This window comes from Elephas maximus, chromosome 13, assembly GCF_024166365.1.
Source record: "Elephas maximus indicus isolate mEleMax1 chromosome 13, mEleMax1 primary haplotype, whole genome shotgun sequence".
Classification (NCBI taxonomy): Eukaryota; Metazoa; Chordata; class Mammalia; order Proboscidea; family Elephantidae; genus Elephas; species Elephas maximus.
The window spans coordinates 90232868-90256017 of record NC_064831.1 but is presented as its reverse complement, the minus strand read 5'-3'; the positions used below and the strand labels follow the sequence as shown (position 1 = coordinate 90256017).

The 23150-nt window shown below is 46.1% G+C and overlaps 2 protein-coding genes across 18 annotated transcripts in view; both read left to right on the top strand.

The window, feature by feature from the left end:
• Positions 1–23150, top strand: part of IGF1R (insulin like growth factor 1 receptor) — a 356840-nt gene that overhangs the window by 7810 nt on the left and 325880 nt on the right. The window lies entirely within an intron of this gene.
• LOC126088060 (antho-RFamide neuropeptides-like) lies at positions 1016–17085 on the top strand. 16 transcript variants are annotated; one of them, XM_049906142.1, is made up of 4 exons: positions 1016–15058; positions 15458–15685; positions 15857–16084; positions 16199–17085. In XM_049906142.1, exons 1-4 carry the CDS (start codon positions 14927–14929, stop codon positions 16733–16735), a joined length of 1125 nt encoding a protein of 374 aa, XP_049762099.1. In that variant the 5' UTR covers positions 1016–14926; the 3' UTR covers positions 16736–17085. The 16 variants fall into 16 exon arrangements, with proteins under 16 accessions (XP_049762099.1, XP_049762093.1, XP_049762090.1 ...); XM_049906136.1 differs by having other exon boundaries at positions 15287–15685; XM_049906133.1 differs by having other exon boundaries at positions 15230–15685.

The window sequence follows — 23150 nt, the reverse complement described above, 5'->3', positions numbered from 1 at the left end:
TAGTTCACAGGAGAGGCATTTGTGCCCCCAAGCCAGCTTGCTTCGATGCTACTTTTCTTAGCCAGCTCACAACAGGTGCCGTGAGCCCCAGAGACGAGCTCCTCTCAATTGTACTAAATATGTCGTAGTCGCATACATGCTTGGGGTCTAGTGGCTAGATTTCTCTGGAATGTTCCGAAGGAAAAATCTCAACACTTTAAAGACAGCAATATGAATAATAAATGATGTACTCTGACCTCTCTTGTTAGGCATGAAATTATCAAGAGGACACTCTCCAATTATTAAAGATGTGATTTGGCTAAAACTTAGGAGTGTGTGTGTGTGTGTGAACAAGCCTGATGTTTGTGGGCATTGAGACCTGTGGACATTTTGGGAGCATAACTGATTTTCAGTATTTGGAAAGATTAAAACTTTTAAATATGTAAACATCCTTTCTCACCCGCCCTTCCCCCCCTCCCCATCTGTAAAGTAGTTGATTGGTTCTGAGGACAGAGCATTATGTTTTGCATAAAATGGCTGGTAAGCTAAGGTTAGGTTGTTATCTCAATAGATGCATGTTCCCTTAGCATGAATGAAGTTTCTCTTCTAAAATTGCTTTGGTTTTGTTTGTCTCAAAATATTAACTATATCTTTGAGACTTTTGGACTTTTGAAGGTTGTTTTTCTGTTTTTAAATGGCTAGTTTTACTATGTTTGAAAGTCCCAGATACAAACTGAAGATTTCCCTATTTCTTTTTCACTTTACTATGGCTCCTGAAGTTAGTTTTAAACTCTTGGCAATACGGATATTTCTGTATTTGAATTGAGAAATTGTTTTCTTCTCTCTGTTTTCTTCCTTAATAAATATATGTTGAGTATTTATTGGGGTCAATTCTTCAGGCTTAAAAATTATTTCTAATGCTATAAAATATTTTGTAAGTTTTAAAGATGTGAATCAAACTATAGAGATTACTTGCAGTGCTTATTTAAAATACTAAAGAAACAAAACTAGCAAACAAGCCTTTCATTTTTTTTTAACCTTTTCCTGGCCTGGACGTATAGAAATTTCAAACTTATATATTCAGATTTTACTAAGACTCAACAGAAAGTGATTTTTTTTTAATGAACGCCTGTGATTGCAACAACCTTTACGATGTTTCATTGCTATTATATATGACTTGGAAAAAGTAAGCATGGACTGCCTTTATTCTCATATTTATCCTCTCCCTGGCTAAAGCTGCTGATGGTTTAGTTTATAAAGACACGTGTTGGGGGAATGTGTCCATGAGCTAAGTGACTGCCCCTGGTATGATGGCTGGTGTCCTGAAGTCCACACTTTCTTACTGAAATAAATCTGGCTAGCTATGTAGGGACAGCGTGCAGACCTGTGAGCGGTGCCATCCTGTACCGCAAAGATAGCTCTGCTTACCTTGAATGTGTGCATTGTAATAGGCTGGGCGTCTGTCTTTTTTTTTTTTTTTCCTTAAAGCATATATATTTTAAAGACTTTAGGAAGTATTATATTACTAGTCCAGAATTGCTGCGGAGAGTTGAAATGAACTTTAGTCTTCTATCTCACTCTTCATCATCTTAACCCCTTGATAAAACAGCCTTCTACTTCAGTAATAGCTATGATAATGCAATTTGTTCAGAATGATGTGTGTATGTATCTCCATCCATCCGACTGTCCGTCTATCGGTTGGTCCATCCATCCATCCACCCATCCATCCAAATGCGGACAGTTTTGAATGCAGGCTTGTGATGTCCATTATTGTTGCTATTTGTACAATTTTGTTTGGCCACGTTCTTTTAACATGGTGCCAGCTTTCTCTGTATCGGCCTTGTGGACTTCGTTGTCAGTTTGGTAGCTCAGGTGTGCACACTGCTTTTTAAATTACTCTTGACATGGGAGAGCAAATATATTTTGACAGTCTTAAAGCATAAATGGTTTTACAAAGCAGAACTTCTAAGTTCTCCTGAGAGATTTTGAATGTTTAACTTCAGCTTGTCCTCCCCTGTAAAATATAGTCAGTGTTTTGCCTCAATAAAATTGATTATGGGAAATACATCTTTGACTACATGAAGGAGATATCACCAATTTGAGTTAGGCAAATTTTAGGTAATAGTACTTGCAAGGAACAGAAGTCTGAAAATTGGGGAGAGAGGCGTCGCGTATAACAGTTTCTCCCAAATGAGCAGTATCAGAGCGGTCTTTACCAACTTCTCGAGGGAGATGCTGTGGAAAAGGTAGGAAGGATGCCATGAAAGACCAGCCAGGAGAAAGGTGAGTGGTCGGTGACCCAGCTAGCTCTGTCAGCTTGCAAACAGTCTTCTGACTCGTTAGAGATGAATTGTGTTTAGATTGTAAAATCCTCATCGATTGTGCTCATATTTATCAGTTCTTTCCCAAGTCTGTTCTCTCGCCTAATTTTCCTGGGTCTCACGGTACCAGAGCAGTACATGCTTTCAGACTCAGGACGTGAAGGAGAAGCACAGCTTGCTGCGAAGGCACGCAGACAGAGGGAGGTTTCCTGTGCCAGTTTTCCGTGATTCTGTGGACGATGAGTACATGGCATATGTTAGGTCACTATGTAGTATAGTTTAATCACAGGAAATTCGGTTTTTATCATAGCCCTGGTCGCTGAGGTGATGTATTTGGAATTTTCCTTCTTACCTGCACCTCAATAAGGTTTTTTAGCAACAAAGGTTTGGTCAGGGTGGACATTCTAGTTAAATTTCAGTTTTTCAAACCATCCTTTTCTGGGGAGCCTGGTTAATCGAATGTTTCCTTTCTGCCTCACGGAGTCCCTTGAGAATGTTCTAATTTGCTGTGTTTCTGGCTCCACCTGGGTCCCACCTTGGTCCAGCCTACACCTGTGTTAGCTCTTTGGTTAGATGCTCAGTTGGTATCTAAACTGGCCTTTCACACTCCTGTGCAGTTCCTCTGCCTTGATGGAGAAAGAGTTGCCAGCCCCAGATTCTCAAAATTGTGTGTCATTGTGGTCTAAGAATCAAGCGCAAGACTCCTAATGCTGGGCTGTAATGCTTCTTCATTTGACTTTGCTGTAGGCATCCAGTGTTAATTTCCAGGACCTGCCGGTGCCTGTGTTTTAGCTCTGTGGTAGGTAAGCCCTGCCGTTCCTGTCTCTATGCTTTTACTCCCACTGTTTCTGTGCCCGGGAATGCCTACTCATTGCTTTGCTACCCATGGACTCCAGTGGAAAGTGTTCCTCTAGAGCATAGCAAAGTAACCTAGTTCTGTTCCTCCTTAGCTTCCAGTTAGTTCTTTGGTTTTGAGCAAGTTACTTCACTTTTTCTGAGTCTTAACAGAAATCGTAAAGACTTAAAAAAAAAAAAGCGGGGATTTCTTCTTTTTTGACAAAACAACATTAAACGTTTTCTAAAATATTTAGAAAACTATATTCAGTTGTACAAACGAAGCTGTAACTGAAGCTGGAGCACGAAATCAGTTGATTTCTTTTTCCTCCAATACCTTTCTGTGGTTTTAGTAGATTTGAGATACATACCATCCTTGAAGTTCTAACTCAGATTCCTTGTCCTTCCTAAAGCTTTCCCTGTCGTCCTAGCTTCTGTAGCCCTGATTTCCTTCTCCCTACTCCTTTTGTATCATAAATGCTACCATGCTGGTTAACAGTGATATGTTTTGTCTTGTTCTTTGGCTTTTGTCACTTTAAGAGGCTGTAGAGGGCTGCGGAGGAGTCCCCGCGTGGTATAAATTGTTAATGTGCCGAGCCGCTATAAGCAAAGGGTTGGAGGTTTGAGTCTACCCAGAGGCACATTGGGAGAGAGGTCTGGTGATCTCCTTCTGAAAAATCAGCCATTGAAAACCCTGTGGAGCACAGTACTACTCTGACACACACGGGTCGTCATGAGTTGGAGTCAACTTGATGGGCAAGTGGTAGAGGAGAGTGGAGCTAATGCCTGGTTTAATCTCAGCTTCTTGGTGGCTGAGGTAGCAGGCAGATTATTTCATTGTCATGTGCCTCAGCTTCTTCATCTGTGGGGTCATGATTGTCTAATAGGGCCTGACTCATACATTTATTCATAAATGTAGAATGAGTTAATACACTTTTTTTTTTTTTTTAAAGTGCTTAGAGGAAACCCTGGTGGTGTAGTGGTTAAGTGCTATGGCTGCAAACCAAAGGGTCGGCAGTTGGAATCCACCAGGCGCTCCTTGGAAACTCTATGGGGCGGTTCTACTCTGTCCTATAGGGTCTCTATGAGTCGGAATTGACTCGATGGCGCTGGGTTTTGGTTCAAGTGCTTAGAACAGTAAGCCTTCAGATTTTAGCTGCTCCTGATCTTACAGATGTGACAAACTTGAACAGAGACGTTCTTTGGTTAGTGCCAGAAGTAGAGGTCACATTTGAGATTTGACTGGCCTTGTCATTTGTGTGACACAGAGCCTGGCGCTTAGTAGGTGCTCCATAGGTGTTTGGTCTGTAATAAAACTTTGTTTCGCACAGGTGTTTCACAAGAAGATTACTTTTACTTGTTAAACACAGCTGTGTGGCATTACCTTTTGCAGTAAAGCAATGGCCAGCCCTTGCAGTTCACCTCTCATTTCAGAGAGCTGTTTATTATGTTTTCTCCATTAATCTTTTCATTTGTCAGTTTCTACTGGTGTTTGAGAAGTGTCCAGGGCGCACTTTGGCCACCTCACCAATGTGTAGGCGCCATCTAGTGGTCAGAAAGAAAATGCAGCCTCTTATATGGCTGAATTTTGTGTTAAGGGTGGAAATTGGAGCTCTGGTGGTGCAGTGGTTAAGAGCTCAGCTGCTAACTAGCAGCTCCTTGGAAATCCTATGAGGCAGTTCTGCTCTGTCCTATAAGAGTTGCTATGAGTCGGGATCGACTTGACAGCAACGGGTTCGGTTTTGGTTTGAGGATAGAAATCAGGGCTTCAGACCTTTCGTTCTGGCTTGAACCCCTGCAGAGAATTTGCATTTTTAACAAGTTCTCAGGTGATGCTAATGATGCTGACCAGTTGTGAGAACCACTAGTAGAGCCAAAACCAACCTGCTGCCACGGAGTTGATTCCAACTCATAGCTGCCCTGTAGGACGGTAGAACTGCCCCATAGGGTTTCCAAGGCTGTAAATCTTTCCGGAAGCAGACTGCCACATTTTTCTCCGGGGAGCTGCTGGTGGGTTCGAACCGCTGGCCTTTCGGTTAGCAGCCGAGCACTTTAACCGTTACACCACCGGGGCTCCTCCTAGTAGAGCAGTGGTTCTCAAAACTTATTATCCATAAAAATCACCTGGGGAATCTTGTTAAACTGTAGATTCCGATTCAGGGTATCTGGGGTGAAGGCAGATTCTCTGCAGGGGCTCCTACTGGGACAAACTGGTTTGAAGCCCTGATGGAAACAAGAGATTTTCCTCTCTAGATCTTGCTTTCTGGCTTAGTCCCACTTGAAGGAAAATGTGGAGACTTGAGGCTTCTGTACAAATTGTTGGGATCTGGTTTTGGATTAAAGTTGCTCTACTGTGCCCATGAGCTAGTGTGAGAAATTTAGTGTCTTCGTGAATGTTGTGAACAGACATAGTTCAGCTCTTTAGCAGAGCTTTCAGATGTCTTCACAGGACTTTAGTAAGCGAATTATTTTAACATACAGGCATTTCTTTTCAGATTAGAAGTGAAGAACTCCTGGTTCATTTTGGAAAACAAAGCGTGATTCACCTTCCATCGCTCCATCTTAATACGTGTTAACACTTTAATTATCATGCTTGTGCGTCTCTTTTTGGGCTGTTTTACGTAGTGAAGATGCTTCAGAGCCAGAAGTCCTAATAGAAAATGAAAACAGCTTCTGTTACTGGTGTCAGGCCCTCCTTGGCTGCGTTTCGCTAGCTGTTTTTCTGTATTTGGTTTCGAATCTCATTGGTGTTTTCAGAATTCACTTTCTCCTTTTCTTGGTGAGACCATACTACTTCATGTATAGGTGATTAGTCACTTTTCTGTTACAAATGTTCTAAACCTGTTTCCCTGTGATTGCCTTCTATGATTTTTAATTTAGAAATCGTCTGTCTGGCTATCTGAGAGAGGGCGTCAGCCCACCTTCCTCCCAGACCTTCTGAGCGACTCCGGCTGTTTCCGCAGCACGTGGAACTCCCTCAGGTTCCTGGCTTGGCAGGCAGGTGGAGGTCCTGGGATGACAATGTCTGCCTGCTGGCAGACTCCTTTGAGAGTTAGCTACACTTCCACCCTTTCTGGTAGCCTTGTTTCTGCATGGGTGGTGGGTGCTCCAAGCACAGCACCTCTCTTTACAGCTCTCTTAGCACGATGCCCCTGTATGTTTCCCTCCATGGGACGGCGACAGGCGTGGTCTCTTGGCCATCTTTGAGTCCCCAGAATGTGGACCTGTGCCTGGTGCATAAGAGGAGCTCACGAAATGAAAGCCTTCTTAAATTAATGCACTTTTCACCTTGAAGCTCTGTTTGTATGCAACAGATGTAATTATTTTTGTCTACTCATTGTAACTCTACCAGCTGAAACATTTTATCACGGCACTTACTATTAGGTGTAACTCGAAAGGAAGACGTTGTCTTTAAAATTATTATTTCATTAGGCTTCTTACATATTCAGGTAAATAAAAACAATTACTGCTTCTAGAAAGGTTGCTTGTGAGTCTTGCCTTGCGTCCAGCCTGCCACAGCCCCACAGAGACCCTGTTTCATTAAGTTCCCAGTGGACATGATTTAATGAATAATTCATCAGCATCCTCTTGCATTCATAGTGTGCTTTACACCATTGTGGAGGGTGGTGCCTGATAGAAAGGTGGCACCTTCAGGCGGGGCTTTGCTTGTCCCGGTCTGCGGGCAAACTTGGGGTTAAGGGGGTCAGGCTTCTCTGCCACTGCTGACTGCCTGCTCTCAGCGGCGAGTGGGACAGGGCAGTTTCTCATGGCCCTTCAGCTCGCATCTCAGACACGTGGTAGAGGTTGGGGCTCTTAGGAACATCTGGTTGGAACTAGCAGAACCACCGTGAACAGAAGTTTGCTTCTGTCTGTTGCATTGTTGCTTGGCGAGGGCAGTAAACTTTGTCTTGAATCCTAGCAGGGGCAGTAGCCAGGTCTGAAAGGGCTCCCTTCTCTAGCCCTTTAGGAGCAAACAATCTAAATTGGCCCCTTAGTGTGTGGCCTCTGACTCCAGGCATCGCAGAAGAGGCTCTGAAGGGAACAGGGTAAGTGAGTGCCAAGTACACAGGCATGGCCCTGGCCCTCAGTATCTCATGGTGGGGCCATCATAGAAGGTGGAGCCTGCTCCTGCTTCTGACACGAGAAAGTTTGCCTAGGAGGGTATAATGTGGACTTCTGAACTTAATTAGCACCTAAGAAATTATCGTTAAAAGCTATGATGCTCCCGAGGAGAATTGCGAGGTGTGATGTTTCCTACAGAAAATGTAAACGTGATCATTTGAACCTGGCATGTTAATTTCAAGTGCAGCCTGTGAAAAAGCGTCTTGTGAAAATCCTCATATGAGTGTTGAGCAGGGTAGATGTGCACCTGCCAGATGAGCCGGGACAAGACAGGACCTTGGCCGCCTTTCATCTGTGCTTTCCGTGGGGGTGGGGTGCGTATGGGCAACACTCCCTCTGAAGGTGGCTTCTCTGGGATGAGAACTACCTCCCCTGTCCCCCTCAGCCTCCCTGTCAAAGAGGCAAAGGGAGCTACAAGCCTCAGTATCTTCACCTGTAATTTGGAATAGTACTGCTCTGGCCAGGGATGGGGTCCCCTGCTGGCTCAGTGGTTAAGAGCTTGGCTGCTAACCAAAAGGTCAGCAGTTCCAGGCCACCAGCCACTCCTTGGAAACCCTACGGGGCAGTTCTGCTGTATCCTATGGGGTCATTATGAGTTGGAATCCACTCGATGGCAACAGGTTTGGTTTTTTGGTTTGCCCAGTGATGAGGAGTCCTGGGTGGTGTAAACAGCTAAGCGCTCAGCTACTAACCAAACAAGTTGGCAGTTTGAACCCACCCAGAGGAAGAAAGCCTAGTGATCTGCTTGGAAAAGGTCACAGCCTTGAAAACTCTGTGGAGCAGTTACACTCTGTACACATGGGGCTGAGATTAGTCAGAACTGAGCTCTGCGGTAACTGGTCTGGAGCCCCGGTGGCACAGTGCTTAAGAGCTTGGCTGCTATCAGAAAGTCAGCAGCTTGAATTTACTAGCTCCTCCTTGGAAACCCTATGGGGCATTTCTTCTCTGTCCTGTAGGGTCGCTATGAGTTGGAATTGACTCGATGGCAGCGGGTTTGGTTTTGGTTTTTTTGGCTTGGCCAGGGATGATGGGAGGATTAGCAATAATGTATCTAAGGTGTCCAGCAGAGCGGGCCAATAGAAAGCACCCCACACATGGATGCTTTGACCATTTTGCACCCCTATCTCTCTTTGGGGCTCCTGCAACGCCCCCCCCCCCACGACTGGGGCATAGTCATCACTCATGGAGCGACTTCGTTTTCCATATTGACAATCAAGTTTGAATCCTGGAAGTTCGAGCTTCAGCCCAGCGATTGGAACCACCAATCAGGCTGGCCCAGGTGGATCCTAACATTCAAGGTCATCTCCTCACAGAGGAGGAGGAGGAGGGTGGGAGCGGAACAGTGGGGCGAGGACCAAGCTTTGCTTGCCATTCAAAGCTTTGAGGGCTTCCAGTGGCCTCAGGTCTGTGGGAAGCATAGGAAAAAAACGAGTGATTTTTTTTTTTTTTTTCCTCCTCGGGGAGCTTGCTGTCTAGTTGGGAAAATCTAAGTACAGGTGAACAGTAACAAGTGGTATGTATTCAGTGCTAAATTATGTGTGGGCTGTAGGGGGCGGAGTCTTTAAGCTACTGTATAGCTCAAGCCAGCTTTCTAGAAGATGTTTGACTTCTGTGTGCCCTGTATATTTGACTTGCAAAGTCCAAGGAAACAGCACCATTGGTGGCCCAGAGGAAGACTGCGTGGTGTGTGGGTAGCAGCGAGGGTGCCTGCGTGACAGAGCGGAGAGTGGGTGTCAGAGCCAGAGGGGCACCAGGAGAATGAACTTGGCAGGTAGAGACATGAGCTTTGAAACCGTATGAGCACTGGGGACTGCTCTGGTCCCTTGATGTGGTTGGGATTGGGGAGGATCTGAGATAGGAGCCCTGGGTGTGAACCAGTGAGGGCGTAGATGAGGAGGTGATGAGGGGCCAAGGGAGCAGGAGGTGACAGGACCCTTTTTGGCCTGGATGTAGGATGAGGGGATGACCGGTGAGACCAGGGTCTTCAGTGTGATGGCTAGGTTGCTGGAGGAGCTAGTGACCAAGGCTCGGGGTGGTGGGGGAGGGCACAGTCTAGATAGATGGTAAGGCAGAAGCAGCATGGCCCTAGGATTGGCTGGAGGACAGGGACAGGAGCACGGGGCAACCCCTCAAGAAAGCTCCTGGCACCTTGTAGATACTGCGTGGGGAGACCTAGGAGGAGCGAACTTCACTTCCAGTGCAGCAGTTTGCATAGCATAACTGTTTAGAAACAGCAACATTCGACCTTTTCTCCCCCTTGAGCTGGACTTCAGAGAAACTCCCATGGAGAGTGAACCTCTGACCTTTGTTAGAGACAGGTAAGGTCTAGGACCAGTGCACACCTGTGGGTGCAGTAGGTACTTCAAACTTAAAAGTGAAAACAAGACCTTTTCAGGTGAGCATCCTTAGCGTTCATTTGCTGGGAGTTCATTTGATTACAACTTGGAAACCTAATCTGGATTAGTGATGACCCTTGTTTCCTTCTGCACTGGGTCCGGTGGCCCCAAGCTGGTGGTGGGATGGGGTGTCCCAGGGCCTTGGCTGGCCTGTCTGAGGCTGCCCTGCAGTGCTGGCCAGCCTTGAAGGGGCTATTTCTAGCCCTTTTTACCCCCATAGGAGCCCAGAGGAAAGATTTGTTTCCAAGAGGGTGCCAACATTGTGTCTAGGTGTGGGATTTGCTAACTGGTACCTTTAGCTTGTGTTGATTTGTGTTTAAATTGACTGGGAACATTGTAGTTCTTGATGAGAAGCAACTGCCCATTCTTAGTCCAGGGTCAGTGCTACTAGGTGGAAGCTGCCTGTTTTGCAACTGTATCTGTTTGTCTTCACTCAACAAGTAACATTAAAAAAACAGTAATGCAAGATGCTTGGTAGGAGGGTGATATCGTTTGGCCTGTGGGCTTTTGTCTTATTTTCCTACCACCAGAACAGTGAATTCTAAATTTTAAATCGTTCTCCACCTGTCCTAGCACGTAGAGCCTAAGCGTTCACACAATATCAGTTTCCCCCAATTGGAAAGGAAACCTCCTGCCTGGTGCCATACAACTTTTTCCCTGGTCTTGTTCGGTGGTCATGATTCTCTTTTTAATTTTTTCAAATACACTTTATTTTTCAGGGCAGTCTTGCTTTACAGAAAAATTGTGCAGGAATTATGGAGAGTTCCCATTTCCCCCCACTCTCCTCCCCCAACACAGTTTCTGCTATTATGAACATATTGCATTCCTGTGGTATATTGGTTACAATTGAGGTACCAGTGTGGATACAATATTATCATTACCTGAAGTCTGAAGTTTAATTAGGGGTCAGTCTTTGTGTCGCCCAGTCCTGTGAGTTCTAACAAAGGCATAATGTCATCTGTCCACCTTTACAGTATCCTGCAGAATAGTGTCACTGCCCTAAACATGCACAGTGCTGCACCTATTCACCTCTGCCCCTTTGGGTTCCCTTTTGAGCTGTCAGTTAGAGCCCAGAGACTCTCAGGAGAGGCTCCTATTGGCTGTGCCTGGGCATGTTCAACCTTTCTGCCCTGCTTCCTCCTGGTAAAATGGGAGATAGTAACAGTGCCCATCTCAGAGGGTTGCTGCAAGTATTTCATGAGCTAATACAGGTAAACCGCTTAGAACATAGCGCGTGCCATCAGCACTCGGAGTTAGCTAGTGTTGTTAAGGATGGAGGAAACGCTGGGAGTTGTTTATTATGAGTTTGTTCCATTAAGTTGGTTGAGTAAGTGGTTTGGACTCAAAACACATTTCCCTTGGAAACACCACCAAAGGTGATAGACTCCACACCAGCAGGACTAAGCCTGAATTCTGGGTCCTGGGAAGCAGAAGTCCCATTGGGGCAGAGCAAAAGGGTAGTTTGTCTCACTGTCCTAGAGGAAGACTCTCCAACAAAATAGTTAAAAAAAAAAAAAAGCAGCACCCTCCTGGATGTTGATAGATTTTGATGTTCTGCTCTTAGCTACATTCACTGTTTCTGACCTTTAGTTTAAGACTCTAGCTTCATTTTATGTCAAGTTTCACAAACACCATGTAGAGCTTTTTCTTCTCTGGGGAAGAAACACACCTGCCTACCTTTGCTACCCCTCTCTCCTTCCTGACCCAGCTGCTGTGCCTCTGGTAGGGGGATGGGGACTCAGGTCTACTTGCTGAGCCCTTGGCCTCACAGTGAATTGTTTGGATTACAGGCATCCTGTTAAGAAGGTGGATGTATGGGGCGACCAATGGCAGGAACTGTTCCTTCTCATACTAGGTGCCCTATGTAAATTCGTCCACTCTCTACCTGCCTGAAAGGGAGGCAGGGCTTCTGGGGAAGAGCCCGACAGGGATGTTCAGGGGACAGGAGACCTGTAAAGCATGAATCTAACTAACCAGAAAACAAGAATATTTTAGAGAGTGGGGAAGATTGAGAGCCTGTGGCCCTTGTGAGCAGCCCAGATGGTGCAGTGGTTAAGCTCAGCTGCTACCTGAAAGATCAGTGGTTCAAACTCACAGGCCGCTATGCAGGAGGACGATGTGGCAGTCTCCTTCCTTAAAGATTTACAGCTTTGAAAATCCTATGGGGCAGTTCTACTTCATGTAGTAGGGCTGCTCTGAGCGGAATCAGTCTTTTTTTTTTGAGTTGGAATGGGGTTTTTGGTGACTCTTGTACCTTGAGGGCTGCTCACAGGGACAAGAGTCCTGAGAGACTGGGCCCCTTGCCTGCAGAAGGGGGCTCAGCCGGGGTGCAGGCAGCCAGCTGCAGATATGTGGCCTGATTTGTAAAAATTAAAGAATAAAATTTGTTGTGGTAAATACACGTATCACAAAATATTTGCCATTCTGGCTATTCTTAAGTATATAATTCAGTGCCATTAATTCCATTCACCATGTCGTACAACCATCACCGCTGCCCGTTTCCAAATGTTTTTCATCGCCCCCAAACAGAAACTGAGTGCCCCGTAAGCATTAGCTTCCTATTCCCTCCTCCCCCAGCCCTCAGTAACCACGGGTAAACTTCTGTGTGTCTGCCCATTGATCCTACACAATCTGTCCCTTCATTTTGACTGATTTTACCCAGCAGCATGTTTTCCAGGTACACCCATGTCATAGCATGTACCAGAACTTCGTTTCTCTTTATGGCTGAATAATATTGATGAGTAAACATTTTGCTGGAGAGTCTTTCTCTAGGACAGCGAGACTAAACTACCCTCTTGCTCTGCCCCCTTTGATGGCATGGGATTTCTGCTTCCCAGGACCCGGAATTCAGGCTTAGTGCTGCTGGTTTGGAGTCTGTCACCTTTGGTAGTGTTTCCAAGGGAGATGTATTTTGAGCGTAAACCACTTAACCAACTTAATGGAACAAACTCATAAGTGACAGCGCTCTTTATCTTTTGTGATACGAGCTCTCTCAAAAGGAGGAGTTGATTCCTTTGGTTTAAAACATACGCCTTTATTGATTTCCTGTGAGTGTGTACTTGTGGGATGGTGGGGGGTGGGGGGAGGACGATTCTGGAAGCCCAGTCCCTGCCCATGGAGACCAGCCCTGAGGAGCTGAACAGAGGGGTGAGTGCCTTTGAGGTATGGCAGGTGCCAGGGGAACGTGGTGGAGGAAGTGTGAGGTCAGGGGAGGCTTCACAAGAAACTGTGGATTTGAGCCCAGTCACGAGGGATGGGTTTGTTTTCTATAATGAGCAAGTGGAGCAGATAATGTTTTCCTTTCAAGGAAGGCAAGTCAGGAGTCAAACTCTCGTGCCATCATCGTCACAAATGAAATTTATTGCTAATCAGCCATGTGATGTGTAATTGCTTTTTCATTTTCTTATTTTTCCAGAAGAGAGATTTGTTTAGATATTTGGTTCCCTCACTGATTACATTGGAAGTTGTTCGTTTGTTTTGACAGCTCAATTCTTTATTGCAAGCTGACTCCCTGGTTACATAATGAGCCCTGAAGGAGAGAGCTTGACCTCTGCAGGCAAGAATCTGAGCATCTCAAAATCAGAAAGGAGCCAGGCCTTCCACTTTACAGATGAGCAAACGGAGGCTCTGAGGGCTGTGCCACTTGGGGGCTGCCTGTCTTCATCCCTGCGGACACACTCTGGGGCCAGTTCTTTGTACCAAGCTGTCACCCACTCTTTTAACCAGGCACCAAGGCTTTAGTCCTGGACCTGCTGGATTACAAACAAGATAGCCAGGTGGCGAGGTCTATTGGGGGCCTTACAAGAGAGGTGCCTCCCTAGCCCTGCCCATGGGAGCAGCTCTTCCTGGTCTGGGACTTGTAGCAGGAGGCTTGCTGCCGGCTGGTGATCTGTGTTGCAAGTTGGACTGTGGTTTTCCTTGCAGTGGGTGGGTTTTTGTTTTTTTTTTTTTAATCTTTACAGAAGCAGATCTTTAGGCCTTTCTTCAGTGGTGCTGCTGGGTGGGTTCGAACCACCAACCTTTTGGTTAGTAGCGCAAAAACCGTTTATGCTACCCAGGACCAAGCTTTGTCCAGGTGCTTGAAATATGCAATTCGTCTTCTGTGCACCCTGTTGCTTTTCTTGAAGCGAATGCTGTTTAAGTAACACAAAATTATTGGGGAATATCACATGATTCTGTTTTCTTCGTTTGCAAGATACCCATTGCCGTCAAATCGATTCCAACTCATAGCGACCCTATAGGACAGAGTAGAACTGCCCTATAGGGTTTCCAAGGAGTGGCTGGCTGGTGGATTCAAACTGCCAACCTTGCAGTTACCAGCCGGGTTCTTAATCACTGTACCACCAGGGCTTCCATTTGCAAGATAATACCTTCTTTTAAAGTTTTCAGAAGCTACGTAGAGAAAAATTATACTCCAGGACAGCTTAACTTTCATTTTTTGAAAACTCAGTTCCTGGTAAGTATTATATCACCCCTAAATTTTTTTTTTTCCCTACCTTGGTGAGCACACACCTATTTTAATCCAATCGAAAGTAGTTCTTCTTTACAGTTCCCTGGGACTGCTTGGTAAAGCTGACACTGTTGTCACTGGGGGTGGAGCGGGGTTTTGATGGGAAGACAGACTAGCCCAGCAGCAGCCCACTTCAGAGTGTCTAACTGTGCTTCCCTCCCAGCAAATCCAGAAGGCAGGGCAGGTGACTGTTAATTGTTTACAAGCATTCATTGTTTACAAGTCATGCTTGCTATTTTAAATCTGACCCTGCTATTATGTTGTTTTGTTTTTGTTCACAGCTGAGTTTTAAGCGGGGTGGAATTGAATGGTGAGTAAAATCAGTATCGATCAAGCTTTCCTGCTAATCCTGTAAGCAGTTTAGAGACAGATGAGACGGTCTTAGGGTTTCTGCCAGCATGGAGCCCTGAGCAGGGCGAGGCTTCCTGAGAACTCCGTTAGCCCCTTTTATCCGCTCATCTGAAATCTTCAAGGGGCATTTAATGTGCTTCTTGGAACCTCAGCTGTCTGAGAATGCGGAGTGTTTAAACGAAGGGGATAAAAGCCCCTGAGAGTTTTCTGCGCCCTCCCTTTCTCCCTGAACTCCACCCTGGTTTCTCTTTTGAACTTCTGTGAAGGAGTGTGTCAGCTATTTGCGGGGGATTCACAATCCTTTTTTCCCACTGTGGGCTCTGAATTGAAGGCGAGTTTGTTACCAGTTTCTTTCCTTTGTCAGAAAGTTGCACCCAGGTTGATATACACAGGGCTGCTGTGAATTCTTATTGATGGCATCTGAGAGAAAGGTTGAGGGTGGGATATCTCCGGACACTGAGCAGGGACGGATGGCATCTGAGAGAAAGGTTGAGGGTGGGATATCTCCAGACACTGAGCAGGGACGGATGGCATCTGAGAGAAAGGTTGAGGGTGGGAAATCTCCGGACACTGAGCAGGGATGGATGGCATCTGAGAGAAGGGTTGAGGGTGGGAAATCTCCGGACACTGAGCAGGGACGGATGGCATCTGAGAGAAAGGTTGAGGGTGGGATATCTCCGGACACTGAGCAGGGACGGATGGCATCTGAGAGAAAGGTTGAGGGTGGGAAATCTCCGGACACTGAGCAGGGACGGATGGCATCTGAGAGAAAGGTTGAGGGTGGGATATCTCCAGACACTGAGCAGGGACGGATGGCATCTGAGAGAAGGGTTGAGGGTGGGATATCTCCAGACACTGAGCAGGGACGGATGGCATCTGAGAGAAAGGTTGAGGGTGGGATATCTCCGGACACTGAGCAGGGACGGATGGCATCTGAGAGAAAGGTTGAGGGTGGGATATCTCCAGACACTGAGCAGGGACGGATGGCATCTGAGAGAAAGGTTGAGGGTGGGAAATCTCCGGACACTGAGCAGGGACGGATGGCATCTGAGAGAAGGGTTGAGGGTGGGAAATCTCCGGACACTGAGCAGGGACGGATGGCATCTGAGAGAAGGGTTGAGGGTGGGATATCTCCGGACACTGAGCAGGGACGGATGGCATCTGAGAGAAGGGTTGAGGGTGGGAAATCTCTGGACACTGAGCAGGGACGGATGGCATCTGAGAGAAGGGTTGAGGGTGGGATATCTCTGGACACTGAGCAGGGACGGATGGCATCTGAGAGAAAGGTTGAGGGTGGGATATCTCCAGACACTGAGCAGGGACGGATGGCATCTGAGAGAAAGGTTGAGGGTGGGAAATCTCCGGACACTGAGCAGGGACGGATGGCATCTGAGAGAAGGGTTGAGGGTGGGAAATCTCCGGACACTGAGCAGGGACGGATGGCATCTGAGAGAAGGGTTGAGGGTGGGATATCTCCGGACACTGAGCAGGGACGGATGGCATCTGAGAGAAGGGTTGAGGGTGGGAAATCTCCGGACACTGAGCAGGGACGGATGGCATCTGAGAGAAGGGTTGAGGGTGGGATATCTCTGGACACTGAGCAGGGACGGATGGCATCTGAGAGAAAGGTTGAGGGTGGGATATCTCCAGACACTGAGCAGGGACGGATGGCATCTGAGAGAAAGGTTGAGGGTGGGAAATCTCCGGACACTGAGCAGGGACGGATGGCATCTGAGAGAAGGGTTGAGGGTGGGAAATCTCCGGACACTGAGCAGGGACGGATGGCATCTGAGAGAAGGGTTGAGGGTGGGATATCTCCGGACACTGAGCAGGGACGGATGGCATCTGAGAGAAGGGTTGAGGGTGGGAAATCTCCGGACACTGAGCAGGGACGGATGGCATCTGAGAGAAGGGTTGAGGGTGGGATATCTCCGGACACTGAGCAGGGACGGATGGCATCTGAGAGAAGGGTTGAGGGTGGGATATCTCCGGACACTGAGCAGGGACGGATGGCATCTGAGAGAAGGGTTGAGGGTGGGATATCTCCGGACACTGAGCAGGGACGGATGGCATCTGAGAGAAGGGTTGAGGGTGGGATATCTCTGGACACTGAGCAAGGATGGATGGCATCTGAGAGAAGGATTGAGGGTGGGATATCTCTGGACACTGAGCGGGGACGTCAAGATCCTCCACTTCTTGGCTCTGGGAATCCAGGCCGCTGACTCCTGTTAAGGCAGTGGGTGAAGCACCCACACCTACCTTCCTTCCTTCCTCTCACAGCCTTGCCAGGTAGGGGTGGAGGGTGAGGGGTGCCCGCCCAGGGCTGCGCAGCCAACTCTGTCTTCAGCTCGCTGGTTCCGGTGTTGGCCGCTTGGTGAGGAAGCCACACAAGGCACGGAGGGCCGTTCTGCTCCTGGCAGGGGTCCTGTTCACTCAGCTCGGCCTTCTCCCTGATGCCAAGCCTGCCCAGGGCGCCGATGAGAGCATGGGCTGAGAATGTCACTTGGATTCCGCTGCAGTGGGCAGCAGGGGCGGCGGGGGGGAGGTGTTTGGTTTTGCTTTTTCCAGAGCAGAGGAGGCCAGCGGGGCAGACCAGGGGCCTGTGGGGGGGGGGGGGGGCAGAGCTGGGTGGAGAGACTTCGCCTTAGGAGGGGTTGCAGAGAGACAGTTCTTAACTGGCTGGCTGGGGGCCTGGTGGGAGGTGAGTGAGGCTTGTAAAATTCAGCCCCTGCCTCAGGCAGAGTTTATGGTGTAGCTGAGGTGAGGTATACACAGCTGCTGGAGTAGGGCCGGAGTGAGACTAGTAAGTGCGGGATAGAAAAGGAGACCGTGGAAATTGAGGAAGAGCTCTTTCCTCCTGGCATGATCCGGAGTCGGGAGATGCTTGGAGGAGCCGAAGTTTTTTTTACCAGATTGGAGGTTGGGCACTGCAGTCAGGGATGGGGCTTGAAGCAAGGCTGGAGAGGAAAGATTGGGTAGTAGTCGGGGATGAAGCTGGGGACAAATTGGGGACAGATTTTTTTAGAGATCAGGCTGGAGTCCTTGGATAGTGCAAATGGTTCACATGCTCACCTGCTAACTGAAAGGTCGGAGGTTCAAGTCCACCCAGAGGTGCCTCAAAAGAAGGGCCTGGCAATCTACTTCCAGAAAATAAGCCACTGGAAACCCTATGGAGCACGGTTCTACTCTGACACACGCGGAGTCATCATGAGTTGGAGTTGAATTGATGGCAGCTGGGTTTTAGAGGCCAGCTAGGGACTGTGGTTGTTTCCTGACTGAAAGCAAGAAGAATCTATTTGAGACTGGTTCTCCCGTTCATACTCAGTGAAAGCAACATAGCAGAGGTTACTGGTCTTTGTGAAAGGTCCCAGAGCCTTTGTGGTGGTGAGTGTGTAGAGGAGGGTATGGAGAATGGGCTGGTCCCAGGGGACACGAGTAGCATCCAAGTGGGCTGTCTTTCATCGTGGGAGATCCCCTTGGTAGGAAGCCAGAAAAGACCTCCCAAGTTACTGCAACTCCTGTAAGTACGTAAATAGAAACACCTTTTGTATTTCCTTCTGTTTTCTTTTGCTTTCCACCTCGGACAACTATAGTTTAAACCTGTCATCTAAATGACCTGCTAATAGAGGTGGTATGTCTGACGGAGAATGACTGGAAATATTTTACAGGCCCTGGTAGCTTTCAGGTGTTCGGATTGTGAGGACTTGAGGATGGAAAGAAGTTTCCGATTGCGTTGTTCCTTTTTGGAAGGCGGATGATGGTGCACTCTTTTTCTTTGCTCAGCACGATGTGCCTTCCCACTGTTTGTTGGGTGTCTCGCGTTGATGCACGTTTGGTTTTTCTGAGAGCAAGCCCTGCACGGGGACTGGAGCTCCACTGGAAACCAGGGAGCTAAAAACGGAGCCCTCCCCTCAGCCTGCAGGTCTGAAAGCATTTTTGTTGGGTGGGCCTTTGTATTTTCTCAGACTTTGCAGAATTTTTTTTTTTTTTTAATCAGGTATGGTCTTCCCTGAAACCAAAAGCGACCCTTGTTTTTAATCCACAGGAGGGCGTTTCGAGATGTGAAATATTTAGGGTCCTGCATCTATTCCAGGTTCAACACTGGGATGGAAAGGGAAGGCTCAAGGCAGCTCTAGAAAGCAAACATGGGAGCAGGCTTCATCTGTGGAAACCATGAGCGCCCACCCCCTGCTCCTTAGGAGCCTTGTAAACAAAACCCCATTTGTAGAGAGCCAGATTCCTGCTGAGCCTTTAATTATGGGGCAGGTATTTGTGGTGGTTGGGGCTTAAAGCCAGAGGCGAGGGGCTTACTTGCTGGTTCCTTTTCCCTGGCCCTTCTCAAGTCTCAGCTCTTAGGATTCAGAAAATATTGCAAAATGCCTAAGATTGCTGAAATTCCTGACCTTGGAGACTTGAAGACATAAAAGAGCCAGGGTGTCAGGCTGGTCACTTCGCATCAGCCATTACCCACTTCCTGATTCATAGCTTCCAGGATTTGTATTGCCTTCAGACTCTTTTTTTTTTCTCTCTCATTTAAAAGCAGCCATTGAAAGAAAAAATAAATAGCAAAATCTCTGTCCCAGAAGGTCTACTTCCTGTTGTATTATTGAGCTCTGAAAAATGGCTTTGCAAGTTGAGGCCCTTGTTTGGGCTATTTCAAAGGAGTTCTTGAGATCTTTTTGTTTGGACAGGCTGTCTGAAGGCGATAAGTTAAAAGAGCTGTGGCTTAATCAGCACAGAGGTGCCAAGACTAAATTTTAGGTTCGTTCTTAGCTTTATGGTGTGTATATGAATATAATCCAAGTGGCAGTGAGCTGCTTGGTCAAGGTACGCAGACCGTTCCAACAACGCCAGTTGTTTCCCTCTTAATGTTTCATGTTGATTTTACAAGACTTGTTCAGATACAAATTACATTTTGTGAATATAAAAGAGTTGGGAATATTTATGATTTCTGCAACAAGGGAGAAAGATCCAAAGTCGTAAAGCAAGTGATGGGATGGCAGACATCAACCCTTTTCGTTAAATAAAATTCATGCTTCCAGGCCACCCATTTTATTCCTCCTATTTGAAAATTCAGCCTAATTTGTGACGAAAGTCAAAATTTGAGAAATACAAATCTTTGACAACATTAGCTTTGAGGGGTGCTGGCTTGGCGACTCAGGTGGTCCTGATTAAGCTAATGCTCGTTCCAGCATCATTTGATCTGTGGGGAATGGATTTGTTATGTTTTGTTTGTTTTGTGTGTGTCTGCCTGTGTGTGTGTTTTTGCAAATCCAAGTGCCTAAAAAGTTGAGCCAGGGTATCTCATGATGCGTGATCTTGGCTTCACAAGGATTAACACAAACATATCTGGGTGGAATTCCCAATGCCCAGCTCCTATTGTGTAGCTTGCTGACTTTCCTAGGAGAAGCAGGGCTGTGTTAACAGCCAGGAACATCGTAAAGTGCTGTTTTCTTTCTTCCCTGGGGTTCCTGTAGGGTCCCCTTTGGTACTCACGTGGGTTTTTGAAACACAGGTTGAGCAGCCAGCCTTCTGGAGGACTCTTCTCTGCATACACCTCCCCTCAGTGGCCAACTTAACTAGTTGCTGTCAGGTTGACTCCGACTCACGGTGACCGCATGTGCTCCATAGGGTTTTCATGGCTGTGACCTTTCAAAAGCAGATTGCCAGGCCCTTCTTCAGAGGTGCCTCTTGTTGGATTCAAACTGCCAACCTTTATGGTTAATAGCAGAGCACCTAACCATTTGCACCACCCAGGCACTCGATCCAGTGGCTGACTAGAGGCCATCAAGTGAATAGAAGACTATCTTTCTGACTCTGGTTTGTCTTCCTTCAGCTGCCCATCCACTGGGGAAGAAAAGCTGTCCTAGCGGTAGTTTTTGGGGGGCTCTTTAAACAATAGCAAATTGGGAAGAAGACTCAGATCCCTGGTTGGTGACTTTCTAGTTTTATTTAGCAGAAACACCTTTAACTCTTATAGCCTTAGAGATCATCTCTGAAAACACCTTTGTAACGGCTGGACTCTCCCTTGCCAGGTACGTGCTCTGTAATTACAGTCAGACTCTCCTGGGCTCACCTTTGGCTTGTGAAGAAATCTTTTCAATTTCTATTGGTAGTATAGAGCTCCTGGGAGCTGGTACTGTGAATGAGAAGATGAGGTGACTGCTAACTTTTTTGAGCCACTCTTGATTGTGCACAACAGTTGATGTGCATTTTCCAGATAAGCACTCCTCTGTGTCAGGCTCTGGGCTAATAATCAGTCTTGTGTGTTGCATGTTGCAGGCCAGCCTCTTTTTCTCTCTGTAAATCTAAACAGCTGCCATTGAGTTGATGCCGACTCACGGTAGCCCCAAGTGTAGGCTCTTTTTCCTCCTCATTCGGTCAACTTTCCACTGTGGATGCAATGTCTCTAAAAAATATTTGGACAGACTCTAGAGCCGTGCTCCTCTTGTACAGTGAAGACTCTCTGGAGAGCTTAAACGGGCTTCAAGGGAAGAGTGAATAGGTGATGCCTTCTGGATGGTCAAACCATGAATGCTTTCTGTAGGTTGTAGAAAATACGTATGTTTAAAAGGAAGGTCACGGTCTCAGCTTTATGGGAGAGTAGATCTTAGACATCTTGTTTCAAAATAGGTTCCTGTAAACCGAATCCAGTTCTTTCACTGAAACAGGATTTGTTATTAAATCATAATTAGAAATGCCAAAAAGGGCAAAACTCTAATGTCATTTCTGCTTTAACTTAAAATTTTGGAAAGAGAAACTAAGGTCTGTGAAAGCAAGAACCATGTTCACCATTGGACCCGCAGTACCTGGTACACGGCAGGGGTCCTGTCGGTGTTAAATAAACAGAAGTCCAGAGAGTTCCCAGGTGATAGGCAAGATTGCACCTCAGGGCTTCCTGCCTTCTTCCAGTGGCTGCACTCCCCAGCACAGCCCATGGCCTCCTGTGTACCAGGTCTACCAAGCGGATTCCAGTAGCCCAGTATTGAGTCTACGATCAAGGTAATGATTTCATGTAGTCAGCATACTTAAAGGTCATGTGCAGCCGTGATCAACAGTGAGTCTTTACTAGGGGCAAATTTGCCTGCCGCCTTACGCTACAATTATTACATTTGCTGCTGCTTTTTCAAGTTACAAAAGTAATAAATGGTTATGATGGGGGAAATTAGAGAATATAGTTAGGAATAAAGGAAAATAAAAACCGTCCTTAGTCAGTCAGTCCAGAGATAATCATTGTTAACATTTTGTTGTATTTTCCTGAGGTCTTTTTTTCCCCTAAGCTTGTGTCTGTGTATTTTAACAATTTCAATCGTTATGTTAGCGTATGGTTTTTTACTATAAGTATTATATATTATACTATATATACAGTTTTTTTATCATTGTTTTCCCACTTTGTATGACATTGTGAATTTTTGTCTGTTAAGTTATATTTTTATCATTCAGAATATAGTCTTTGATGAAATAATTAACATAATTATTCTGTAACTGCTAAATTTAAGCAGTATACAAATTTTGCCACTAAAAATAATGTGATAAAAATCATTTTATACTAACAGTATACAGAACATTAGTAACAATGCAGAAGAGAAACCAGATAACTGAGTGCTCCTAAAAATCAAACACCTATGCTCATCCAAAGACTTCACCAAAAGAGTACAAACTGGGAAAAGGTTTTTAGCTATGACATTTCCGAAGAGCGTCTGATCTCTAAAATCCACATGATACTGCAAAAACTCAACAACAAAAAGACAAATAACCCAATTAAAAAATGGGCAAAGGATATGAACAGACACTACACTAAAGAAGACATTCAGGTGACTAACAGATACATTAAGAAATGCTCACGATCATAAGCCATTAGAGAAATGCTAATCAAAACTACAATGAGATTCCATCTCACTCCAACAAGGCTGGCATTAATCCAAAAAAAAAACTAATAAATGTTGGAGATGTTGTGGAGAGACTGGAACACTTACACACTGCTGGCGGGAATGTAAAATGGTACAACCACTTTGGAAATTGATTTGGGACTTCCTTAAAAAACCAGAAATAGAACTACCATACAATCCAGCAATCCCACTCCTTGGAATATATCCTAGAGAAGTAAGAGCCTTTACATGAGCAGGTATATGCACACCCATGTTCATTGCAGCACTTTTCAATAGCAAAAACATGGAAGCAACCAAGGTGCCCATCAACAGATGAATGGATGAATAAATTATGGTGTATTCATGCATTGCAATACTACACATTGATAAAGAGCAATGATGAATCCGTGAAACATTTCATAACACGGAGGAATCTGGAAGGCATTATGCTGAGTGAAATTAGTCAGTTGCAAAAGGACAAAGATTGTATAAGACCACTATTATAGTACCTGGAGAAATAGTTTAAACAGAATATTCTTTGATGGTTACGAGAGGGGGGAGGGAGGAAGGGAGAGGGTTTTCACTAATTAGATTGTAGATAAGAACTATTTTAGGTGAAGGAAAAGACAACACAATACAGGACAGGTCAGTACAACTGGACTAAACCAAAAGCAAAGCAGTTTCCTGAATAAACAGAATGCTTCGAAGGCCATTGTAGCAGGGGCACGGGTTTGGGGACCATGGTTTCAGGGGACATCTGAGTCAACTG

Bases quoted from the DNA above. Each gene is read 5' to 3' on its own strand.
- LOC126088060 (XM_049906125.1), top strand. From the start codon at position 14,927: ATGGCATCTGAGAGAAAGGTTGAGGGTGGGATATCTCCGGACACTGAG. The intron at 15,686-15,856 runs GTTGAGGGTGGG...TCTGAGAGAAAG, and splicing joins GGATGGCATCTGAGAGAAGG to GTTGAGGGTGGGAAATCTCC. The intron at 16,085-16,198 runs GTTGAGGGTGGG...TCTGAGAGAAAG, and splicing joins GGATGGCATCTGAGAGAAGG to GTTGAGGGTGGGAAATCTCC.